This window comes from Astyanax mexicanus, chromosome 8 (genome assembly GCF_023375975.1).
Source record: "Astyanax mexicanus isolate ESR-SI-001 chromosome 8, AstMex3_surface, whole genome shotgun sequence".
Taxonomy (NCBI): Eukaryota; Metazoa; Chordata; class Actinopteri; order Characiformes; family Acestrorhamphidae; genus Astyanax; species Astyanax mexicanus.
Genome location: NC_064415.1, coordinates 10737648 through 10761357, shown reverse-complemented (window position 1 = coordinate 10761357; position 23710 = coordinate 10737648). Strand labels below are relative to the sequence as shown.

Genomic DNA, 23710 nt, shown 5'->3' with positions numbered 1-23710 from the left:
TAAGTGGAAATAAATTCTAATGCTAAGGCATAACAGTGTTTAAGAAAGGCATTTAATACAAACGAAGCAAATAAAGCTAAATAAAATGAGCAATTCCATAAATAACTACCATGTCATATATAATAACTCATCTGCAACCCTAGTAATATCAAAATACCAATAAAAGTAGCATAATGTTGAATGAAGAATGATGCACTCTCCCAGTCAGACCAGTAAGAGCCAGAGGAAAAACAGTTAGTTACCTTCCATGACCAAAAGAAAAAAGAAAGAAAGGAGGAAAGAAAGAAAAAAGAGAAAAATCGGTCAGCTCCCGAGACACCGCCAACAACTTACAGAGCCGAGTGTCATGAGAAGTGACAGCTCTGCTAATGGGATTTTTTTTATGGTTCCCTGACAGTTGTATTAATGATAATGACGACCAGTTTTTTCATTATATTAAAGAATGCTGATGAGAGACTTATCCAGCCTTCTAACACTGAAAACACACAAACAGCAGCGACGCAAAGCCATTTTTAGCCTGATGCCACAACACTGTTCTTTCTAATTATAAAGAAAAGAAGCGATGTAAAAAAAAAATTAAAAAATACTGTACTGCAATATTTTATCTTATGATGCAATACTGTATCGATTTTCACAAACAGATTTTTTTATTATGATGTAAACATATAAAAAAAATTGGTGACAGAAGTGGTTTATTTAGTTTTGTGTTTAATTAAACCCCGCCCACTAGATAATAATGTTGTTTTCTGACATTGGATCCCACTGATCTAAGACTCAGATTTTATAAATATGATATATTTTTTTTAATACTTTGACATATTTTCAAACATTTGATTCAAACAAACAAAAACAAAAATATATCATTCTAGCTCATGGTATTGCAATGTCATGATATGTATTGAATCATAACCCATATACTGTAATACACATTGTATTGTAACAAAATTTATTGTCAATACACTCTAAAGTAGAGCTGGATGAGATAAAAATATGATATTACCACATATATGTATTAATTTACATCCATATTAGTAAAACAATATCACTATATGTCAGGGTATTTTTGGGATAACAATCTGAAGAATAAAAACACTTAAAAAGATATAATTAAAAAAAAAAAACTACTAATCTGCAAACAAACATTAAGTGCAGAATATTGAGTGCACGCATATAAACTCCATAAAATACTAAAACAAATACCCATAAACTTTTACACTGTGGATTAAAACAAATTCAAAATAAAAACTGCTTTTAAGACAGAATGCTTATATAATGCTTTTATCACAATGTGATTCGATTTGTTTATGTTTGTAGTTTATAGACATGCACTAAATATATATATTGCTGCACTTTGTGCACTATTTTTTTTTCATAAGGCAAAAAAAAATAATAAATACTGTTGCACAAAAATACCCTAAAATATTGTGATATTATTTGAGGGCCATATTGCACACCACTAAAGGACAATATTGCAAAAATCAGCTAAAATAATTGATGTTATGTTCATATATTGTACCTAGGCCTGTCGCAATAATTATGTTATTGACATAATAAATCTAAATGTATCTTTGTATCAGATAAAAAGCATTCACAAAGCATTCACAAAACATTTAAAAATATTTATCCAACACTGAACATTAACCTTTCAGTACATATATTGTTTTGAACTTCCTAGTCTTTTTAACTTATTCTGCAATTGAAAGTTGAATATTCTGAGGCATCCTTAATTAAACAATTAAAATTGTTGCTCTTTTAAATTGTGTGATTTCATTATTATGCTATGCTATTATATCATTGCATCAGTGGCACATAATTGTCTTAAAATTAATAACAATAATAATAATTGTTTGGTGCAATTATCTCTGGGACAATATATCATGCAAACAAAAACAGTTATGGTAACATGGCTAATCGTACAATAAATCGATGCTGTAATTATTATAACAGCCCTAATTCACTGCAAATAGCTCCTAATAAAAAGTGTGAAACTGTAAAATATCCCTCAGATGATAATTTGGGAATTAGCACACAGTATCCTGCAGTTACGCATTATTCAACACATAACAAGAACCAGAGAAGAAGAACGGAGCATCTCTGCTTTAGCATGATCAGTGTGTGTGTTTACTCCTACACACACACACACACACACACAGAGAATATAAACCTGATCAGAAACAGCAGCAATCAAACCAACGGATAACCAGACACGGAGGAGATGAGCCGTTTAGTAATGCAACATAGAGCAATAGAACTGGAGCTGGTGCACCATAAACACATTGACTTGGCTTAACCCCTGTCTGTGAAACCCCTGTCTGTGTCAGAGACTATAGCTTCCTTTCAATGTAAAAGATCTCTATTCAAAATGCCTTTAATCCAAGACTAGACTTAATCCCTGTCTGGGAAACTACCCAATAATCCTGTAGACACTGAAGTACAGAAGATTCATAGACTATCCATGTTCACAGGTCATGCTGGGACTGCTTCTACAAACATTAGTGAAAGAATGGGTCTCCAGCACTGTGGTACAGTGACAGGATGCAGCACCTGTGCAACAAGTCCAGTCGTGAAATTTCACTACTCACTACTAAATATTCCACAGCCAACTGTCAGTGATATTATAACAGTAGAAGAGACTGGGAACGACAGCGACTCTGTGCTCTGTCAGTGTAAAACAACAGAACTGGGTCAGCGGATGCTGAGGAGCATAGTGCACAGAGTTCACCAACTTTCTGCAGAGTCACTACACCAATCACTACACACCTCCAAACTTCATGTAGCTTCAGATTTGTTCATCACTACACACCTCCAAACTTCATGTAGCTTCAGATTTGTTCATCACTACACACCTCCAAACTTCATGTAGCTTCAGATTAGTTCATCATCACTACACACCTCCAAACTTCCTGTAGCTTCAGATTAGTTCATCACTACACACCTCCAAACTTCATGTAGCTTCAGATTAGTTCATCACTACACGCCTCCAAACTTCATGTAGCTTCAGATTAGTTCATCACTACACAACTCCAAACTTCATGTAGCTTTAGATTAGATCATCACTACACACCTCCAAACATCATGTAGCTTCAGATTAGATCATCACTACACACCTCCAAACATCATGTAGCTTCAGATTAGTTCATCACTACACACCTCCAAACTTCATGTAGCTTCAGATTAGTTCATCACTACACACCTCCAAACTTCATGTAGCTTCAGATTAGTTCATCACTACACACCTCCAAACTTCATGTAGCTTCAGATTAGATCATCATCACTACACACCTCCAAACTTCATGTAGCTTCAGATTAGTTCATCACTACACACCTCCAAACTTCATGTAGCTTCAGATTAGATCATCACTACACACCCCAAACATCATGTAGCTTCAGATTAGTTCATCACTACACAACTCCAAACTTCATGTAGCTTCAGATTAGATCATCACTACACACCTCCAAACTTCATGTAGCTTCACATTAGATCATCACTACACACCTCCAAACTTCATGTAGCTTCAGATTAGATCATCACTACACACCTCCAAACATCATGTAGCTTCAGATTAGATCATCACTACACACCTCCAAACATCATGTAGCTTCAGATTAGTTCATCACTACACACCTCCAAACTTCATGTAGCTTCAGATTAGTTCATCACTACACACCTCCAAACTTCATGTAGCTTCAGATTAGTTCATCACTACACGCCTCCAAACTTCATGTAGCTTCAGATTAGTTCATCACTACACACCTCCAAACTTCATGTAGCTTCAGATTAGATCATCATCACTACACACCTCCAAACTTCATGTAGCTTCAGATTAGTTCATCACTACACGCCTCCAAACTTCATGTAGCTTCAGATTAGTTCATCACTACACGCCTCCAAACTTCATGTAGCTTCAGATTAGATCATCATCACTACACACCTCCAAACTTCATGTAGCTTCAGATTAGTTCATCACTACACGCCTCCAAACTTCATGTAGCTTCAGATTAGATCATCATCACTACACACCTCCAAACTTCATGTAGCTTCAGATTAGATCATCACTACACACCTCCAAACTTCATGTAGCTTCAGATTAGTTCATCACTACACGCCTCCAAACTTCATGTAGCTTCAGATTAGTTCATCACTACACGCCTCCAAACTTCATGTAGCTTCAGATTAGATCATCATCACTACACACCTCCAAACTTCATGTAGCTTCAGATTAGTTCATCACTACACGCCTCCAAACTTCATGTAGCTTCAGATTAGTTCATCACTACACGCCTCCAAACTTCATGTAGCTTCAGATTAGATCATCATCACTACACACCTCCAAACTTCATGTAGCTTCAGATTAGTTCATCACTACACGCCTCCAAACTTCATGTAGCTTCAGATTAGATCATCATCACTACACACCTCCAAACTTCATGTAGCTTCAGATTAGCTCAATAACAGTAGAGCGTAGAGAGACGCTTCACGGAATAAAGACACAATGCAGACAACATAATTAGTACATGCCAAATTAAAGCAGCCATTAAATCAGCACCAACAAATAGCTGCACTTAAACAGATCCACTTAAACTGGTCTATTTAGGCTCTTTACAATGAAACATGTAAAGCTAGTACTGTGGTAAAACCACAGGTTGTGTTCTGGTGAAAACAGTGCTGCACACTGACCACAATCAACAAATACTTGTGAAAGGTTTATTAAGCCTTCTAACAACACAAATACACCAAAAAAGCAACAGGTTTACTACAGAATCATCAGCACCGTTTTTATTTATTGTGTGCCGGTAAGGACCAAACAATGCTGGCTACGCTACTACAACAGGCCAACACTAGCCATGCTACCTTAAATGCACTGATTTAATCTCATTTTGATTTATCTTTTTTAGCTTCAATAGATGTTTTGTTTCTTATATAACCCGAAAAGTAAAAGTTTAAAGTTTTGCACAGTCTATGTAATGAATAGTTAGCTAAAGGTGAAAAAATATGAAAAAGTGTGAAAACAAAATCCTCATGAAAAACATTTCATTTTATTGTTTGTAGCTAAAATCCAAGGTATATAAATGCAGCATTTATTTCTAAAGAGTTATACTGGGGTATATAGTACCTGTGTAAGTTATAAATTTGTATATCAACATACACATCGGCAGATATACAGCTTTGGAAAAAAAAATAAGAGACCACGTAAAAATGATGAGTTTTTGATTTTACCGAATTGAAAACCTCTGAAATATAATCAAGAGGAAGATGGAGTATCACAAGCCATCAAACCAAACTGGACTGCTTACATTTTTGCACCAGGAGTAAAGGCATAAAGTTATCCAAAAGCAGTGTGGAAGACTGGTGGAGGAGAACATGCCAATATGCATGAAAACTGTGATTAAAAATCTGATTATTCCACCAAATATTGATTTCTGAACTCTTAAAACTTTATGCATATGAACTTGTTTTCTTTGCATTATTTGAGGTCTGAAATTTGGGAGAAATGTTGTCTGTAGTTTATAGAATAAAACAACAAGGTACATTTTAATCAAACATATACATATAAAAAGCAAAATCAGAGGAACTGATTCAGAAACTGAAGTGGTCTGTTACTTTTTTCCAGAGCTGTATACTTAAGTATACTTATCTGCATCAACCCAGAATTCTCACATCGGTGCATCCCTAATTTGATTTATCATCCTCCTTCTCCTCCCCCTCCTCCATTAATGCACTGTTTTCAAACAGCAATTTTACATATGAAGATCCACCAGTCAACCAATTTGTAGCATCACAATTATAATCTATTAATTTGCAACACAATCCCAGCCTGCTATAATGTGCAATTCCTAAATTTCCCCCCCTATTTCCTGCCTTCTTAAAAAGGTACTCGACTCAATGTTTCCAGCTCTGTACTGAACTGCAGGCTTGTTCCTGCACACTGTGGACTGTGGAAGAGACAGTCTTTAAGGTGCTGCACATGGCACTGGAGTGATTTCACGACACCCGAGATGCGGGAGCTAAATGGCGCTGAAAATATATTTGCGTATGTGGAAATCCCTCGAAACATTCCAGCCAATAAACGGCAGTTGGTGTTCGTTTTGCGTTTGGAGTGCAGTGGCCAGACACCACAGCATGACCACAGACGTTCCAGAAAGATGACCGAGAAAGAGGGAGGAGAGAGAGAGAGGAGATAGTAAGAGATAGTAAAAAGACAGAGAGAGAGAGAAAATGATAGATACAGCAACGTGGCAAGCGTCTCGTTTGCAGTGCCGGGTCGGCGGAGCTGAGTGACAGGCGGCTGGGATGAGCCATGCAGATAGGCAGGCCTGGGTAAATGTCAGCGGCGCAGGTTGAAGTGTTTGCATACAAGAGGATGATGTATGGCCTCCGCCGGTGCCATTTATTCCCCCAAGCAATAACGCCGTCGCCGCCGCTGCTGCCGCCGTCTCGCACGCTACACTATATTGAAATGGGTCTTTGTAAGGCAGAAGAAGCAGCAGAAGAAGAAAAGGCTGCTTTAAGGGCCTCCCTGGAATCTACACACACATCCAGCCTGGGACAAACTCCCGCTCCGACGCTCGGGGGAAAGCAGAGGATCACGTTTCACATTCTGCCCAGGCTATATGTGCTTTGTTTGGCATCTTCTATCCCTCCTCCATCTGGGCTTTCACCTGGCGTCTGGCCGACACATACCTTCACTTATCCTCCCTGCACACATACTGCTCACTATGACTCGGCTCGGCAGAGACAAAAAAAAATACAAGACGAAAAAAAAAAAGAGAGAGATACAGACACTTTTTCAGACATAAATAATAATATTTAAATTACGCAAAAAATATTCAGCATGTCATGATGACTCAATTTACAATCAAACCCAATCTCAGCTAGTTTAGCAGCTTTACTTCTACTCCAGACAGACAACAATAATTAACAGCAATGCTCCACAAACAAATGTCACATTATTTATTTTGTTACATAATTTCTATTTTATACAAATTCACAGTCTCAGTAGGTTACTATTTACTAAATAGGAAAAAGTTTACAGATTGTTTTGTTTCTACTGAATGTTTGAAACTGTTATATTTATACTAAAATAAAAAATACTACTCAAAACATTTATGTTGTTGCATTATTATATTTTTGAAATGAATAAAGACATTTTTTTTATTATTTTGTCACACAGCTAAGAATATGCTTAATCAATTGTGATGCAAATTTTAGGGCCATATTGCCCACCCCTACTAATGAGATTTGTTCAGTTTTCTCACACAAACTGTGTTACACATTTGATTTATCATCATCTTCTGATAATGCACCAAAGCTTGAAATATCTGTATGTTCTTCTACATGAGCACACACACACACACAGAAAAAATATTAACCTAAGAAAAAGTCTTTTAAAGAACACAAAAACAGAATAACATTACATGGGCAAGACTAAGTTGGTTAAATTCTTAATTTCATGATTAATTACACAAATTCAGTTAAATTTTAAAAAACTCCAAAAAGTACTTAGTACAATGATAGTACAAGTTTGTTCTTAATAGTGAACTACATAAAGTCTGTCATTGTATCTCAGTGCTGACACAAACTACAATGACTTCAGAAGAGCATTAGAGTTATTCCAATAAAATTCATCATAATAAACAGTAAAATATCAAATTATTATTGCTCATCACTATTTACAAATGCAGTAAAATGAACATAAGTGTATATATTTCAGTGCAGTGGGCATTTAATATTCTGTTCATCTAGATTTCTAATACACATTCTAATACACATTATTTCTAATCCAATTAAAAATAAAGCATATTATTAACAATATGTGTCTACAGCCAAGTGAAGATCATTAAAAATCTATATATTTTTTAACAAAACCACCCATTCTGATATAATTGCTCCATTATTTTGCATCCAAAGACCAAGAAAAGTCGCAGAATTAACACTGCAATTGCTTTTAATTTGGACAATCCCAGCTTTCCATGCCTAAATCATCCCCTTACTAATATTCACCAAATTAACCCTATTCTCAACTAGCTTACTAGCTTTGTTTCTACTCCAAAAAAGACTGACTTGATCACTGTTAAAATAAGGAGGTTATCTTTGCAAGTTTTCAGTCTTTTTCCTGCATATCGACTGTTAAAGCTACACAGATCACAGCATTAAGCTTCCCAAAAGCAAACCACAGGTGGCCTCCATGCATGCAGTGCTGCAGTTCACTACACAATATTAAGTATTCATGTAAAAAGGGTTTTTATTCTAATAAACTTGCCCTTTTTAAGTTAAGTTTAAGTTTTTTGCAAGATAGCAATGCTATGTGTGTGTACGGACGTACAGCTCTTTTTTTCCTCTTCATACAGGCTGTTAAAGCTACCCAGATCACAACGTTAGCCTCCCAGAAGCAGACCACAGGTTGCATCCATGCATGATTGCATTGCGTCCTGCAGTTCACTGCATGAGATGAAGTAATCTGACCACTGAAATGCACTTCAATGGTTTCTATGAATTAACTGCATTGCATAAAAAAATGCACCATTTGAAAGCAATAAACAATAAACTAATGTACTACACAATTAAAGCAGATCATTACAGTCACAATAAAAAACTTTGGCATATCGTGAATCTGGAAGTTGTTCTTATCAATGCATCAACATTTAATGACAAATGGGTGGGTAGTAATGATCTAAATTACCTGAAATTAATTGGCAGTAATGATATGATGTATAATACAGGTTGCATCCATGCAATATTGCATTCCAATCCTGCAATTCACTGCTTTAAATTGAGCTATTTCGCCACTGGAATGCAATGGTAGTATTGCACACTCACCAATTCAATGGTTCCTATAACAGGTATAGTAAGAAAAGGATGACCCTAATTCTGTAAGAAAACTGACAAATTAAAAGATACACATAAAACATTGTATATCCATTTGGCAATTTTCCTCTTATGATACAATCTGAATCTGCCAGCTGTTCTTTATATTTACACAAAATTCTATGATGAGTGGACCAAGAGAAATGGAATACAATCTTTATTTTTTTTTCATTGATTTCCATTAAAAGCCAAAAAGGATTTTACTTCTCCTATAAAGCGGATTTAGATAACATGATGGTGAATGTTGCATTTTTTCAGTAATAATGCTATAAAAACTCTTAAAGCTACACCTATCACAATGAAAAGTCTACCAGAAGCAACTAACAGGTTGCATCTATGAAATATTGCTTGCAGTTTTGTGGGACTGGACAATAATTCGGCAACAATATAATATAATCTACTGCAATAGAAAACATTTTAGTAACAGTAATACCATTTTGACAACATTTTAACATACATTATTTACAGTATCTGTCACTGACATTGACAAAAATATTTTTTTCATAAGTTTGTAGGTACATCTTTTTATTTTATTTTACTTTACCTTTATTTCACCAGGCTAGTCATTAAGAACAAGTTCTTATTTATAATAACGGCCTGGCTGACAATAACATCTGTTGTAGGCCTTTAGTTTGTACTGATCTTTGTTCATATTGATTTTAATAGAAATATTGTAATAGAAATATTGATCATATCATCCAGTCCAGTCACTGAATGAGTTGACGTAATCTGAACTAGGGGTGGGCAATATGGCCCTAAAATAATATCACGATATTTCATGATATTTTTGTGCTAACGATACTCTTAGCGATATAACAAAACACTGAATTAAAAAATATATATACTTCAAGAATACACAACTGCACCAGAATGAAAATTAAATTATTGTTAAATAAGATATGAATGATATGGTACACAGCTAACTGAGATAATAATACAATAATTTTAGATCAGATTTGTAACAGTCAATGATCAATGATCTAGAATGTCATGATACTAATAATGCACTCCAAATTTATCCCCATATATAAAGGATTAAAGTAAAATAAATGATACTGGACAGATATGAACTGTCTCTAGTAGATATATAATGGGAAATGAAAACAGTGTGAATTTTTTTATATAAAAACAGAAAAAAAGTAGTACCCTGATGTGATAATTAGGGGTGGGTGATATGACATGATATTTCAGATATATTCAAAAATGTTGGCGATATTATTGTGTATGGCACGATATGGCACAAAATGTACATTATTAACAGCATCTATCACTGACTGACATTCATTAAAAGCTACATTTCATTAATTGCCATTTGAAGGTACATTTGCTGTAGGCCTTTAGCTTGTATACTGTTCATATTGATTTTAAAATGTGGAAATATATATCACTTTACTAATTTATATGAACTAACTAAGATGAATTGCATAACTGTTAAGAAGCTGGTGATCTAATGAGGAACTATCACCACCAGAAAGCAGCAATATGTTCTATCTATACCATAAACCTCTGTTCACATGAAGAACCATGCGGGATAAGCGAGTGTGAAGAACCTGTAAAAGGTCTAAAGACCATTTTATTAGGTTCTATGATCACACTCATGATTCTTACACATCTCTATTACAAACATAGTCTGCACAGAACCATTTGAAACAGTCTATAGTTTTGAACTGATGCAGCTTAAACCCAGGAGGACTTGATGCATGTATGGAATTAAAGCCTATTTTCTTCACAGTCAAACACTGTTAGAGCTACACAGATATCAGCTTTCAGACGCACTACATCCAGTTAGAAAGTTAGAAGTATTTTTGTAATAATGAAATATAAAACTGGGCTTTTTTTATATATACGGACACAATCCTCAGTGAAAATGTATTAAGAGTTATTACAACACAGTTTACCACATTAACAATTCAATATTTTATTTTAGTGAACAGAGAATGTGTTCAATAAATAAATAATTTATCATCAACTGTAAATATCACAATCAATCACAATTAATTGCCAATACTGCCACAATTCCAAAAACAATATTATCTCACATCCCTTTGCAAACAGCACGTTGCATGCAACCAAAAATAACTGCTTTACTGCAACCATGGCAGTCTTCTATGATAAAGTACAATTAAAACTGACCATGATGTTTAAACACTGACCATGTCAATGACTAAATGACTTAATTTTCTAAACTAGTTTGTTAAAAACTGGTGTTCATAATACTACAAGATACACTATAAATCCGATTCGATACTGCACATAATGCCGTACATCCTTTTACACTTTCATGAACTACAAAAAGTACACTGGAACTGGAACTGCCTTATCATGGTTCAAATCTTACTTAACCTTCCAATATATCTTCCAATTATACTAAGGTAAGCTATGGAATTCCACAAGGCTCTATCTTAGGATCACTATTATTTCATTATACATGCTGTCACTGTGCAAAGTCATTAAAAAAAACATGACGTTAATTTTCCTTGTTATGTGGATGACACAGAGCTCTTCATATCAGCCAAACCTGATGACAAACTGATAATAAAGATTCTCATCAACATTTTGTCTGATTCTCTGTCCTGTGATCACATTTTTGTAAAGCTGCTTTGTAAAAAGCCTCAGTTGTAAAATGGTGCGCTCTACAAATAAATTTGATATGATTTGATTTGACTATACTGACTATACTGTATATCACAATAGAGAATCCAGTATATTATATACAGTAGATATTTCAACTTACATTGTTACAGCATCTGTCACTACATGAACTACAATTACAAGAACTGGCAAGTTCATTTTTTAGATGTTTCTTGGTACAGATTGTGTGAATTCTTGACAGTTTGTTTGGGGGGGGGGGCTTCCATATTGTGAATATTGGTACTAAATTAAGATATATCGTTATATAAATGTTGACCATATCCCGTTGCTGTCCAATGAAAAACAAGTATCTCCATTTTTGTAGATTTTTACTGTCCCTTACACTGTGGAAGAATTTCTTGGTGAACAGACTATTAGAAATAGTTAAAAATAACCTGAAATAAACTCTGTTTACATTACTTCCATTGAAAGTTTATAAGTTTTTTTTCTCTCTACTGTGAAATTGCTGTTTTGGAGATAATTGTTTTTTATAGAACAGCGACGATATCAACGATAGCTTTACTCTATAATGTTTATCACTACCTTTAATAAAGTAGTAATCTGCTCACTAGGATGCACAAATATCTATGAACCAACCGACAAACTCCTTGGACATAATTGCCAAAAATCCAATGACTGTTCTCCTAGAACTATTGCGAAATACAACGCAACACAAACATCACCGACGACACGAAACTGCAAAGTTCAGCTGAAAAGCAGATGCGATCACTTCAAGCAGATACAACTTCTCCACTTTTCTATTCCTCACAACAGAGCGCTGTCACTACTCTCTAAACGTCCAAACGTCTGAGCTCCAGCGTCCGTCATCGCCGGGCTTTCTTTGTGTGTAAGAAGAGAGAGACGTGATTGTGTTCATCCTCTCTGCTCCCTGAGGTATTGATTTAAAATGGTGACTGGAGGAACACACCGCGGACCATGTAATCTTCCTTTGAGATGATGACTTCCGAGAACGAAAAGGGGAGCGGAAAAAAAAGAAAAGGAGAGCAAACGAGGGGGGGGGCATCCAGACCACAAGCTGAGAATGTGAAATTGTGGACAATTATTTGCTGAGCGAAATACAAAGGCTGCCAGATGAACTGGAGCTTAGCCATGAATACCAGTGGCTACCCTCAAAGGCGACAGGGGGAAAAGTCTGCGTTCTATTTACTTTCCCCAGTGTGTGCGCGTGCACTGGTGTGTGTGTGAGAGAGTGTGTGTGTGTGCGATTAAAGTGAAGTCTTCATACTCTTCTTCACACTACTTTCCTGTGTAGTTAAACTATAGCCAGTACAGACTACTCTCCAGCTAAAATAAATAAAACAGTCTTCAGCTAGTATCACATATGTGCCTTTACTGAACTTCAGATACAGCCAGTTTAAGGTCAACGGGTGTACAATGGTCCTACACCTCCTCTTTAACCTTCCACAACAGTCCTAAACAATCTAAACACCAGCAGACATCAGCAGACACCAGTCCCAGACCTGCTCCAGGAGGTCCACCCCCCACCTGAACAACCAGAACATCAAGAGCCCTCCCTACAACCCAACCCACAGGAGACGTGACCTTTGAGCTGACCTCTCCAGAAAGGTGGATGAACATCTCAGACAGTATTCCAAGTACACATTTTCTTTCGTTTCCTCTTTATTTCACCCCACCTGTCCTTTAAGAAAACTACCACCACCAAGTGTAAAATTCTGCAAGCATAGTCATATGACCCCACGGCCACATCTCTTTTTTTTGTTGTTTTTAACCCCTTCTTCAAAATAGTACTGCTACTAATTGTTAAACTCTGCAAACAACAAACAGCTAGGGATGCAGTAAAATGAAAAATCTTGGCAAAAAAAGCAAACACAAACAAACATTTGGTACAGTACTGGATGCATAAAAGTAAAGAAAGAAAGAGCAAAAACACTTATTTTAAACATTTTTAACACCCAATCTGGTTGCAATTTCATTGCGTCATCCAAAACGTTGTTGTTTGGCATAGATTTTTCAGTTTGTTCACAAACGAAAGCGTTTTTTGGTTATTTACAGTGAAACAGTTTCAATTGCCAAATATTTGCTGCATCCCTTCCAAAAAAAAAAAAAAATCTCGTACTTTCATTTTTGCCAATTTATGAACTGTATCTCACATGACAACAACCACTTCTAATACCCCCAACCACAATGAAGGGTTTAGGACAACCTCTCCAGAAAAGTACATGAATGGAATAAAAAGTCCTCTTTTTTTATTATTATCCTCCCTCCCCCTTCCACAAACAAAACCACACAATCAAGCGGTAACTCTCTAAAAATGCAAAAAACTCAGAATCCTACATGCCTTCTATATCGCAATCCAACCAATCTTTGGACCAACCACATTCCTCCACAGAACAGCTCACAACACAAGCAGTGCTCAAACTCAACCGTCCCCACCAATACACCTAAATCCACCAAATCTCCAAAGTTTAAAGAGGTTTAAGCTGACCACTCTGGAATGGAAGAGAAACAGCTTGGACTGTTACTTCTACTCTTTTGCTCTTTTAAGCCCCCTCCCCTTTCATCAAAACTACCACCACCAAGTGTTAAACTCAACAAGCAACGTCACTTGACCATCCCCCCCCCCCCCAAAAAAAAAGAAAACTCAACCAAACAGTGTTCTAGCCACATCCCTCCACAGTCTTCAAACTCAACAGTTCCCCCAACCCAAAATACAGCATCTCCAAAGTTCAGTTGCCCCCTCGACAACAAACACGCGCTCTACCCCTCAGACCGCGTGCAGCCTTCACAGGGGCGAACCTAAAGCGTTACAGAAGCGCTATAATGCATCAGAACGCCTGCGCCTCGCCACACAGACAGCACTTACCTCTCAGTGATCTTGGTTTTGCCTGCTTGCGGCGCGACATCCTAACGGGGGGGAAGGAGGACGGCGTTCAGTGCGTGAGAGGGTAAAACCAAAACACTCAAAAAAAGAAAAAAGAAAAAAGAAATACAGAGAAAAAGAGAGGAAAAAGAGCCCTGGCGCGAGGGAGTTTTAAATAAATGTAATGCTTTGCTTGGAAAGAGAAAGAAAAAGAGAGAAAGAGGGAGTGAGGAGGGGGAAAGAGAGGAGAGGGGGTCGGTTTGGAGGAGCAGGAGGAGGGGAGGGAGGTATTTCTATTTTGTAAAAAAAAAAATCCGACTTAAAAACTGCACGGAATCGGTGTCGGGAGAAAGTGTAAGGAGGACGATGGTGCACCGTGCACTAGAAAAAGCCGTCGCGCGACCATCTCCGCGCCGCAACTCTCTCCTTCTTTCTCCCTCGCGCTAGCTCGCTCGCTTTCTGAATCTCTCTTGCTTGCTCGCTCGCTTGCTGCTTTCGCCGTGTCGGGCGGGCGGGCGCGCGCACGCACGTGCAATGGAGAAAATCGCACGAGCGAAAAATAATAACGCTAATGTAATATTGCAAAAAAAAAAATCAAGATGCAAAATTAAATAAAAATGCCCACGCGCTTCGCATCGCGTTGCAACATCACGAGAGATGCGAAGAAAAAGAAAAAGAACAAACCGCGCAAAATAAAAAAAAAATCAACAAAAAGCGTGAAAAACCAAAAACGCCGCAAAATTGCGAAAACACCGCAAAGTGTCACTTCTCGCGCTGTTCAAAAGAACCGGAGGAAAGTCGGCGTCTTAAAGGTTGTTTTGTCTTTCTCAGTTGTTAAAAAAATAATAATCAGCAATAAAAGAAAGATAAGATAAAGAAGAAGAAAAAGAAGAGGAGCAGAAGAAGGAAGAGAAGGAGGAGGAGGAGGAGAAAGAAGAAGGAGAAAGATGAAGAAAAAGAAGAAGAAGAGGAGGCAGAAGGAGAGGAGGATGCGAGCAGCAGCTCCTTCCTCATCACAAACCTGCGAGGTCTTGGACTGCGCCGTCGCTCCGGTAGTCCACATAATAATGGAAAATGGAAGCGAGGCCCCCAAAGCCATGCGGATGGCTCCAGAGGGGGCCCGGAGCCCGCAGGGACTCGCTCTGTACGTAATCACTGAGGAAATCATTGTCAGCCTGCCTGCGCTAGAGCACTCACGGAGAGGCATGATTAAAAAAAAAAAAAAAAAAGAATCGGTGGCAAAACCCGGTGGAGAATCCGATCCGCGCAAGGATCCGGACTCTCTCTAGCTTTTCGCTTCGGCATGAGGGGAAGGGTTTAAAAGAGAGAGAGAGAAAAGAAAGTAAGAAAATAAGAAAAAAAAAAGGAAAAAAATAGGCAGAACACGGGTGTAAAAAATGTTTAAAAAATACGAAGAAATAAAAAAATAAAATATAGAATAAAATGTTATTATTAAGTATTAATAAGTCTTTTTTTTTTAACAAATAATCATATATAAAAAAACATATTTCAACTTTTTCAGCCGTGTTTACGTTAAGTAGCTCCGCCCGCTTTTTATAAAAAAAGTAAAGAAAAAAGAAGGTGCTCTGAACAAGGGAAAGTTAAAGGAAAGGAAGGAAGGAAAAATAATAAGCAAAACACGGGTTTAAAAAATGTTTTAAAAAAATAATAATTAACTTAAAAAAATACATTTAAATCAACTTTCCCGTGTTTAAGTAGCTCCACACACTTTTTTGGTAAAAAAAAAAAAAGGTAAAAAGTCCAAAAAGGTCAAGTTTAAAAAAAAAAGAAAGAAAAAGGAAAGTAAGGAAAGAAAATTAAAAAGGAAAAAGTCAACACAAACGTGTTTTTTTTTTATTACAGAATAAAATAAACTTTTTATAAAGTTTTTACTTTATAGATAATTGTTTTATTAATTTTTTTATACGTTATTTTTATCATTTCCTACCGGTTTACACTCTAAGGCCCGCGCCTATTTTTGTAAAGGAAAAATGCTTATAAGAAGGAAAAGTTAATAGAACAAACAAACAATAATGAACAAAAATAAATACTACCACAAAAAAGAAAGTTATCACCGGTGCTGAAAACGGGTGCAGGAAAAACGTATTTAAAACTCAGTATGCAATTTAAACATGTTTTTAAAGTATTTTAAAGTGTTTTTAAGTACATGCTTTATTTTTTCGTATTTTATTTTCTCTTTTTTCAGCGCCCAAGTTCGTTTTTCTGTTCATTACTTTTTTTCCTCCCTTCTTTCTCAACTTTCCCACCCGTTTTCAGACTAAGCCCGCCCGCTTTTCATGTGATTGGTTCCTAAAACAGCTTCAGCGCACTAAGATTGGCTAATTCCGTCCCTTCTCCTGCGCTGCCATTGGCTACTCGGGTCTCTCATCTTGGACACGCATTGGTTTAGTATGAGCCCGCCTCCTGATCCGGGATTGGTGGATAATTTACAAATTCGAGCTGTTCATAAACCAATCCCAGCGCAGGAAGGAGGGGCTTGTGTGAAAACGGGTGCAGAAAGAAAACAGCACCGCTTCTCTGATCTGTTAAATAGGAAGGATTTACAGCGTTTAGTCAGAAAGTAAAGGAGTACAGTGGTGCTCAGAGCTGGTCAAGAAGATCTATCACCCTGCAGAGTTTACCCCCCACCCCTAATCTCACACACCTGATCCAGGTAACCAGAGCCTCCAGGGACACGTGACCAGCATAGACTGAAATGTTCAGGCAGGTAGAGCTCGAGGACCAAACAGTAAATCTGCCCGTGTTAAATAAACAGTAGCTTTTGGTGTAGCTACAATTTCATCACTTACAGAGTTCATTAAACCCTGGCATTTTTTTTCCTTACACAAAGAATATTATTTTCATCGTTGTTTTATAAGGAGTTATATTATGACTCCTTGAGTCTAATAAGAGAATTACAACAGCGTTTTTGGACCACTAAAAAAATAAAGTTTTATATTTTGAGAGAAGTCATAATATTTTGAAAATAGTTATTCTACTTTATAAATGAAGGCATAATATTTTGAGAATAAAGACAACATTTAAAGAAAAAAGTCATAAAATTTAGGGAACACAGTCAATATTCTAAGACTTAAAGTATTAATATATTAAGAGTAGTCATAGTATTCTGAGAATACAGTCAATATTTTGAGAATAAAAGTAATATTTTAAAAATAAAGTCAGTATATTTTAAGAATGAAAGTAAAAATATTTTGAGAACAAAAGTAATCATATTTTAAGAATTATTTTGAGAATACAAGTAATAATATTTTAAGAATTAAGGTAATAATATTTTGAGAATAAAAGTAATATTATTTTAAAAGTGTTCAGAATAATAAGAATAGTCAGGCAATTTTAAGAATAAAGTAATAATATTTAAAGAATACGGTCATAAATTAGAGTAAAATCATACAATTTTCAGAATTAAAGTAAAAATATTTAATTTTAAGAGTAAATTCAGAATGTTTTAAGCATTAAAGTAATAATTTAAGAGTAGTCATAATATTTAAAAAAATAAAAGTAATATTTTAAGAGTAAAGTCAGAATATTTTGAGAATTAAAGTAATACGATTTTAGAAGTAAAGTCAGAACATTTCTATAATTAAAGTAATTATATTTTAAGAGTAAAGTCATAACATTTTCAGAAAGGCAATGTTTTAAGGATACAGTTTCAGGAGTGTCACATTATTATGGTAAAAGAGTTTGGACAGTACCTGCCTCCTGTTTAAAGACGTTGACAACATTGTTAGCTTCACTTTCATATCACTAAACCAATAAACTACTTAAGAAATGCTTTTATATTTTGGCCTATCAGCACTATATTTTTATACGATATGTAAAACAACTGTGCAAATGTTTATTTAAAAGAAAGAAGCAGAAAGAGGTGAAGGAAATAGTTTTTTTTTTTTTTTTTGAAGGAAATGTTGTTACAGTAAAATAACCCACAGGCAGTGACCAGAAATGCAAAACTGCACGATCTATGGAGCTCAGACTGGAAACACAAATTTAAACAAAATTAAAGTCCTACTAGTCTAGTGTTAAAACCTCCATATTCTGACCATGCTGGCTGGCATAAGCTATCTGACTGCTGCTGTTGCTGCTGCTGTATTGTTGGTTATGGTGGTTAAATATGGTCTGCGTTGTTTGCTGTTGTGTGTGGATTGTGGTGTTTGTTAGCTCTGCTGCTTTGTTTAATAATAGCTACTTACTGTATGAGCTGAAAGAAGAAATCTCCAGAGAGGTTAAAAGTCTTCACTCTGCTTTCTGTAGGTGGTGCGTTAGTTTAAACATTCCAAAAAACACAAGCTGTTGACTCAAAAACGGCAAAAAAAAACAACAACTAACAAACAAACCAAACAAGCCGCTGACTGGTAATTAGTGTCTGCACCTGCGCACAAGCTCCGACTCACTTACGCCTAGTGGCTGGACAAGGAACTGCAGCTGTTGGGTTTGTCAGACCACCAGAGGGCGCTCTGGAATGAGTAAAAAATAAGCAATTAAGAAGAATAATAGTTTAAAAATATTTGATATTTTTAAACTAGAAATAATATTATTTTTTTAACACTGAGCAATATTTTATGTTTCAGTACTGCAGATACACATTGAAAGCTTGTAAACTCCAATTATAAGCATTTTTTTTTTTAATTCTGTAAAATTCTTAGTTAATACAAAGAAACCACAATAGAAGACAGCATGATAATACATTCGGGAGACAAAGGAAAAAAAGAAATAAAAAAAACCCCTAAAGATAAAGAAATATTAACAAGAGGCAGTGAAAGCTCATAAAAAATTCTTACAGTTTTTAGACACTTTTTATTATTAGTCATTTTAAAGGATTTAAAAAATATATCAAATTATGGTATTAAATGTTATACAATTTCTAAACTTGCTCTGGCTGTAACTCCAGCATCCGCTCTCACCAACCAACCAATCAGCTCACAGTAGCACTAATGCTAGCATCTCTATTTTCCAAAAAACTTTGCTGTTTGCTATATAGAAATGGAAATATACAGTGTTTTATATATTATATATATATTATATTTATATTGTTTTTGCCCTAGAATAGTTTTATTTGTTATTTTAAATTGTTTAGCCATTTAACTGAATTCGATGAGGATGGTAAAATTTGCAGATTTTTAGCCAAAATATGCCTATTTATAATTAATAATTTATAATTTAGGCAATCAGACAGTGTTAGGCAATCAATACAGTGCTGTGAATTTCAATATTTTTTTTATCTATACTGTTTACTATTTAAATATACCATGTTTTTATGTATTTATGGTATTACAAACAAACAGATACAGATATTTTAAACATTCTACTTTATAACATGTCGTATTTGTCGCCATTTTTCTGAAATATATCTCAATATGAGTTTTTATTATTTCAAATATCTCAGCAATTTTAACAGATTCTAAAAATTATTATAGCAAATTATTGTATTATGATTATTTTTTCGGGCAAGCATCAGGGCTTAGGGACTATATATAGTACCAGTCAAAAGTTTGGACACATCTTCTCATTTAGTGTTTTTCTTTATGCATTTCTTCCTTAATTGATTTTTCTATATTGTATATTACTATTAAAGACAGTTTAAAACAGTGTTTATCCTCCACCTGACCCAATCCCTTGATCTAAACCTGGTGAACTGTGAAGGAAAAGCAGTATCTATTGTTCAGCACCTCCAGGAACTCCTTCCTTCAAGATGCTGAGAAAACTATTCCAGGTGACTCTCCCTCATGAAGACACTGAGATTAAAATACCAAGAGTGTGCAGATCTGTCCTCAAAGATAAATCTGATACTTAAAATAATCTAAAATATAAAATTTTAAATATTCTGGTTTGTTTAACACTTTTTTGTTTGTTTACAGAATAATTCTGCACATGTTCCTGTATAGATTTAATATAAATTTAATATAATATTAAATTTGGAATGTAAAAGAATAATAAAAAGTTCCAACACCCTACATAGGGCTTATTCCACTCCATACTTAAGCTACAAAATGGGCAAGGTTCCCATTTAATTGGTTTAATCCCAAAATAAGACTCTCAAAACAATGGCTGTTATTCTATCATGACATGGTATCTCTTGAACAGACTACTGCAACGATAACTAAATCTGAAGCAGCTACACTTATGGGGTGGGATCCCATTAGATCAACCCTTAAGGATTTTTTTTATTTCATTAGGCAATATTAGACAACGTGTAAATTGTTTCTCTATATTTATTTGGTGTGACAGTGACTGAAAAGCTTTATTCTTTATATCTGTATCTGCCTATGTTGTATTTTCTCTTTTTTTTTTTTGTACAAAAAAAATTCCCACCACCCAAATAATAATAATAATAGCTGCTCTGTGGTGTTTTCTCTGCTGTGGTGTTCTGAGTATTGTAGAACAGGGTGAAAGGAGGATAATAATAAAGTATATAGAGAAACAGATAAAGAACTACAGTCTGTAAGAAGCTAAAAATGGACAGTGAGTGTAGTAAAGTGGCCATAATATTGTGACAAAAACTTCTCCAACAGACATCCCAAGTTGCAAAAGTTGATTTCAGGGAGGTGCCAAAAAAAAACAAAACAAAAAATACTTGCACACACACCAAAGGATAACGAAACTTTACTTTTATATTAATTAATTTTACTTTTTTTTTTTTAATTAAATTTAGAGTATTCAGAGGTGAAATGAGTTTTATCTTTTTTCTTTTTGGAAGGCCCTGCCTCTGCTTTCCTTTTTTTTTTTTGGAAAAAAGCCTTTATTTGACAAAAAATGACAGTTACAATATCACGAAAAATTGCACAATATCAAAAACATTTCATATCATATTACGATAATTATTAATATTGCCTCCGCCATGATCTGCTTTCTCTCACTCACTGAACAAATCCCGTCCGGGAGGGGGGAAAAACACTGCCCGCCCACACTTAAAACTGATTGGCTGTCTCACAGACTCTTTGCAGAGTACAGGCCAATCAGAACCCTCTCTGTTTTCTATCTCTCCTTCCCACACGCGATTAGAGAAAAAAGTCTGTGGCCTGTGTGCACGTTTGGGGCACTCGTTCTGAATTCCGGGAGATTATATGTGACTCGCGGGCATCAGGGAGCCACTACCGAAATGCGGGAGACTCCCGCAGCTTCAGGGAGACTTGGTTTGTCTGCTCCAATATATATATATATATATATATATATAATGTGATAATGACCGAACCGATCCATGTAACTCAGCCTTATCACATGCAGTGTGTGTGCTCTAAAAACTGTGTTTGTCTATTGTTGTGACTTAGATGAAGATCAGAACACATTTAATGACCAATGTATGCAGAAATCCAAGTAATCCCAAAGGGTTCACATACTTTTTTAAGCTCTCAGACTGCACAGAAATCGTATTTATCTAGCTATCTATCTAAGACAAGATTTATATAAGGAACATGTTTAAAAAACAATTAAAAATTGATCACAAAAGAAAGTCCCACCACCCAAATAATAATAATAATAATAATAGCTGCTCTGTGGTGTTTTCTCTCCTGTAGGGTGCTGAGGATTGTAGAACAGGAGGTTAATAATAAAGTATATAGAGAAACAGATACAGAACTACAGTCTGTAAGCAGCTAAAAAATGGACTGTGAGTGTAATAAGGTGCTCATTATATTGTGACTAAAACGTCTCCAATATATTTATATATAATGTGATAATGACTGAACCGATCCATGTAACTCAGCCTTATCACATGCAGTGTGTGTGCTCTAAAAATTGAGACTTTTAGACACCTTTCCATGTGTGAAGTTCACGTGACTTTTTTGGCCCGTGTGAAGAGCAGTGTGAGGATCTAATGAAGAGCACTCAAGGCTTCTAGCACTAAGAGCGTCTGCTCGGCTCTCTGGATTTTTTACTTATTTTAGCAGAGCTCCGGCTCATCTCACCTGTCCAGGCTTTACTCCCCACCTATGTGAAAATGAGACCCAGGAAGGACCCCCCGCGGAAGGGCTCACACTCTCTGTTCTCACCCCTGAGGACTGCGAGATCACTCTCCCCTCACCCGTATCCAAAAGTTATTGGAAAAGGACTGCAGTTGAACTCACACGACACAGAGTGTCCTCTTGCCCACAGAGGGGGAATAAGCTTTCCATGCCATGTTTGGAGATGAAATCGGAGTAGAAAGAGGCTTTATAAGATGCCTGTAACATCAGGTTCGCAAAATTTGCTACTGAAGCACTGTTAAGCACCATAGGTGGAAAGTAATTAATTACATTTACTCAAGTTACTGTAATTGAGTAAATTTTATGAGTAATTTGTAATTTTTAAAGTAGTTTTTAAAATAGGTCATTTTACTTTTACTCAAGTACATTTTGACACAAGTAATTTACTTTGCTACATTGGAAAACTCCCCGTTACTGAGTAAAAAATAAAATGTTTTATGGGGTGGTCTGAACAAATACTGCCTGAAAGGTTCACATTATCATGTGGAATAATAGTTCATTAAAAAGGATTTAATTTATGATTTGTTTTTACTTTTTTACATCAAATAATTAAAAGTAACTATGTAACTCTTACTCAAAGTACATTTTAAATTGAGTACTTTTTTACTTTTACTCGAGTAGATTTTTAGATAGGTACTTTTACTTTTACTTGAGTAGAATTTTAGCAAAGTAAAGGTACTTTTACTTAATTACAATTTTTCAGTACTTTTTCCACCTCTGTTAAGCACTGTAATGTACTTCTTATACCACCATTTATTTATTGGGCTATTGGACACGAAAAACGGTGCTATTTGTCTTTGGATTTTTTAAATTATTATTCATCATATTTACAGTTGCAAAAAAAAGTATGTCAACCCTTCGGAATTACTTGAATTTCTGCATAAATTGGTCATTAAAAGTGTTCTGATCTTCATCTCAACAAAGCATGGATGATGCAACAGGACAACGACCCAAAACATAGAGGTAAATCAACAACCGAACAGCTTCAACAGAAGAAAATACTGGGCCTTCTGGAGAGTCCTGACCTCAACCCAATTGAGATGCTGTGGCATCATGACCTCAAGAGAGCGATTCACACCAGATATTCCAAAATATTACTGAACTGAAACAGATTTATGAAGAGAAATGATCCAAAATTCCTCCTGAAACATTTGGTTGAGATTTTTGCTGCCAAAAAGGGTCAACCAGTTATTAAATACAAAGGTTCACATACTTTTTCCACCCGACACTGTAAATGACATGTTGTGTTCCATAAAACCATGCAAACATCATTTTTTGTGTGGTATTGGTATTAGTAGTTTGTCTATTGTTGTGACTTAGATGAAGATCATAAAATATTTAATGACCAATTTATGCAGAAGTAATCCCAAAGGGTTCGCATTTTTTTTTTTTTTT

At 35.6% G+C, this 23710-nt stretch overlaps 1 protein-coding gene across 9 annotated transcripts in view; it reads right to left on the bottom strand.

The window, feature by feature from the left end:
- Positions 1-15514, bottom strand: part of LOC103026130 (zinc finger protein 521) — a 250362-nt gene extending 234848 nt beyond the window's left edge. For 3 of the 9 annotated variants that reach the window (XM_049483079.1, XM_049483080.1, XM_049483081.1), the window contains exon 1: positions 15361-15514. Coding sequence is in view for 6 of the 9 variants with exons in the window: in XM_049483073.1 (XP_049339030.1) it covers positions 14343-14382 (40 nt within the window). In the remaining 3 variants the exon portion in view is untranslated. Of the gene's footprint in view, positions 1-14342; positions 15335-15360 lie in introns of those variants that run through there. The other 6 variants (XM_049483072.1, XM_049483076.1, XM_049483077.1 and 3 more) reach the window with 3 other exon arrangements.
- Between the last annotated feature and the right edge of the window lie 8196 nt (positions 15515-23710).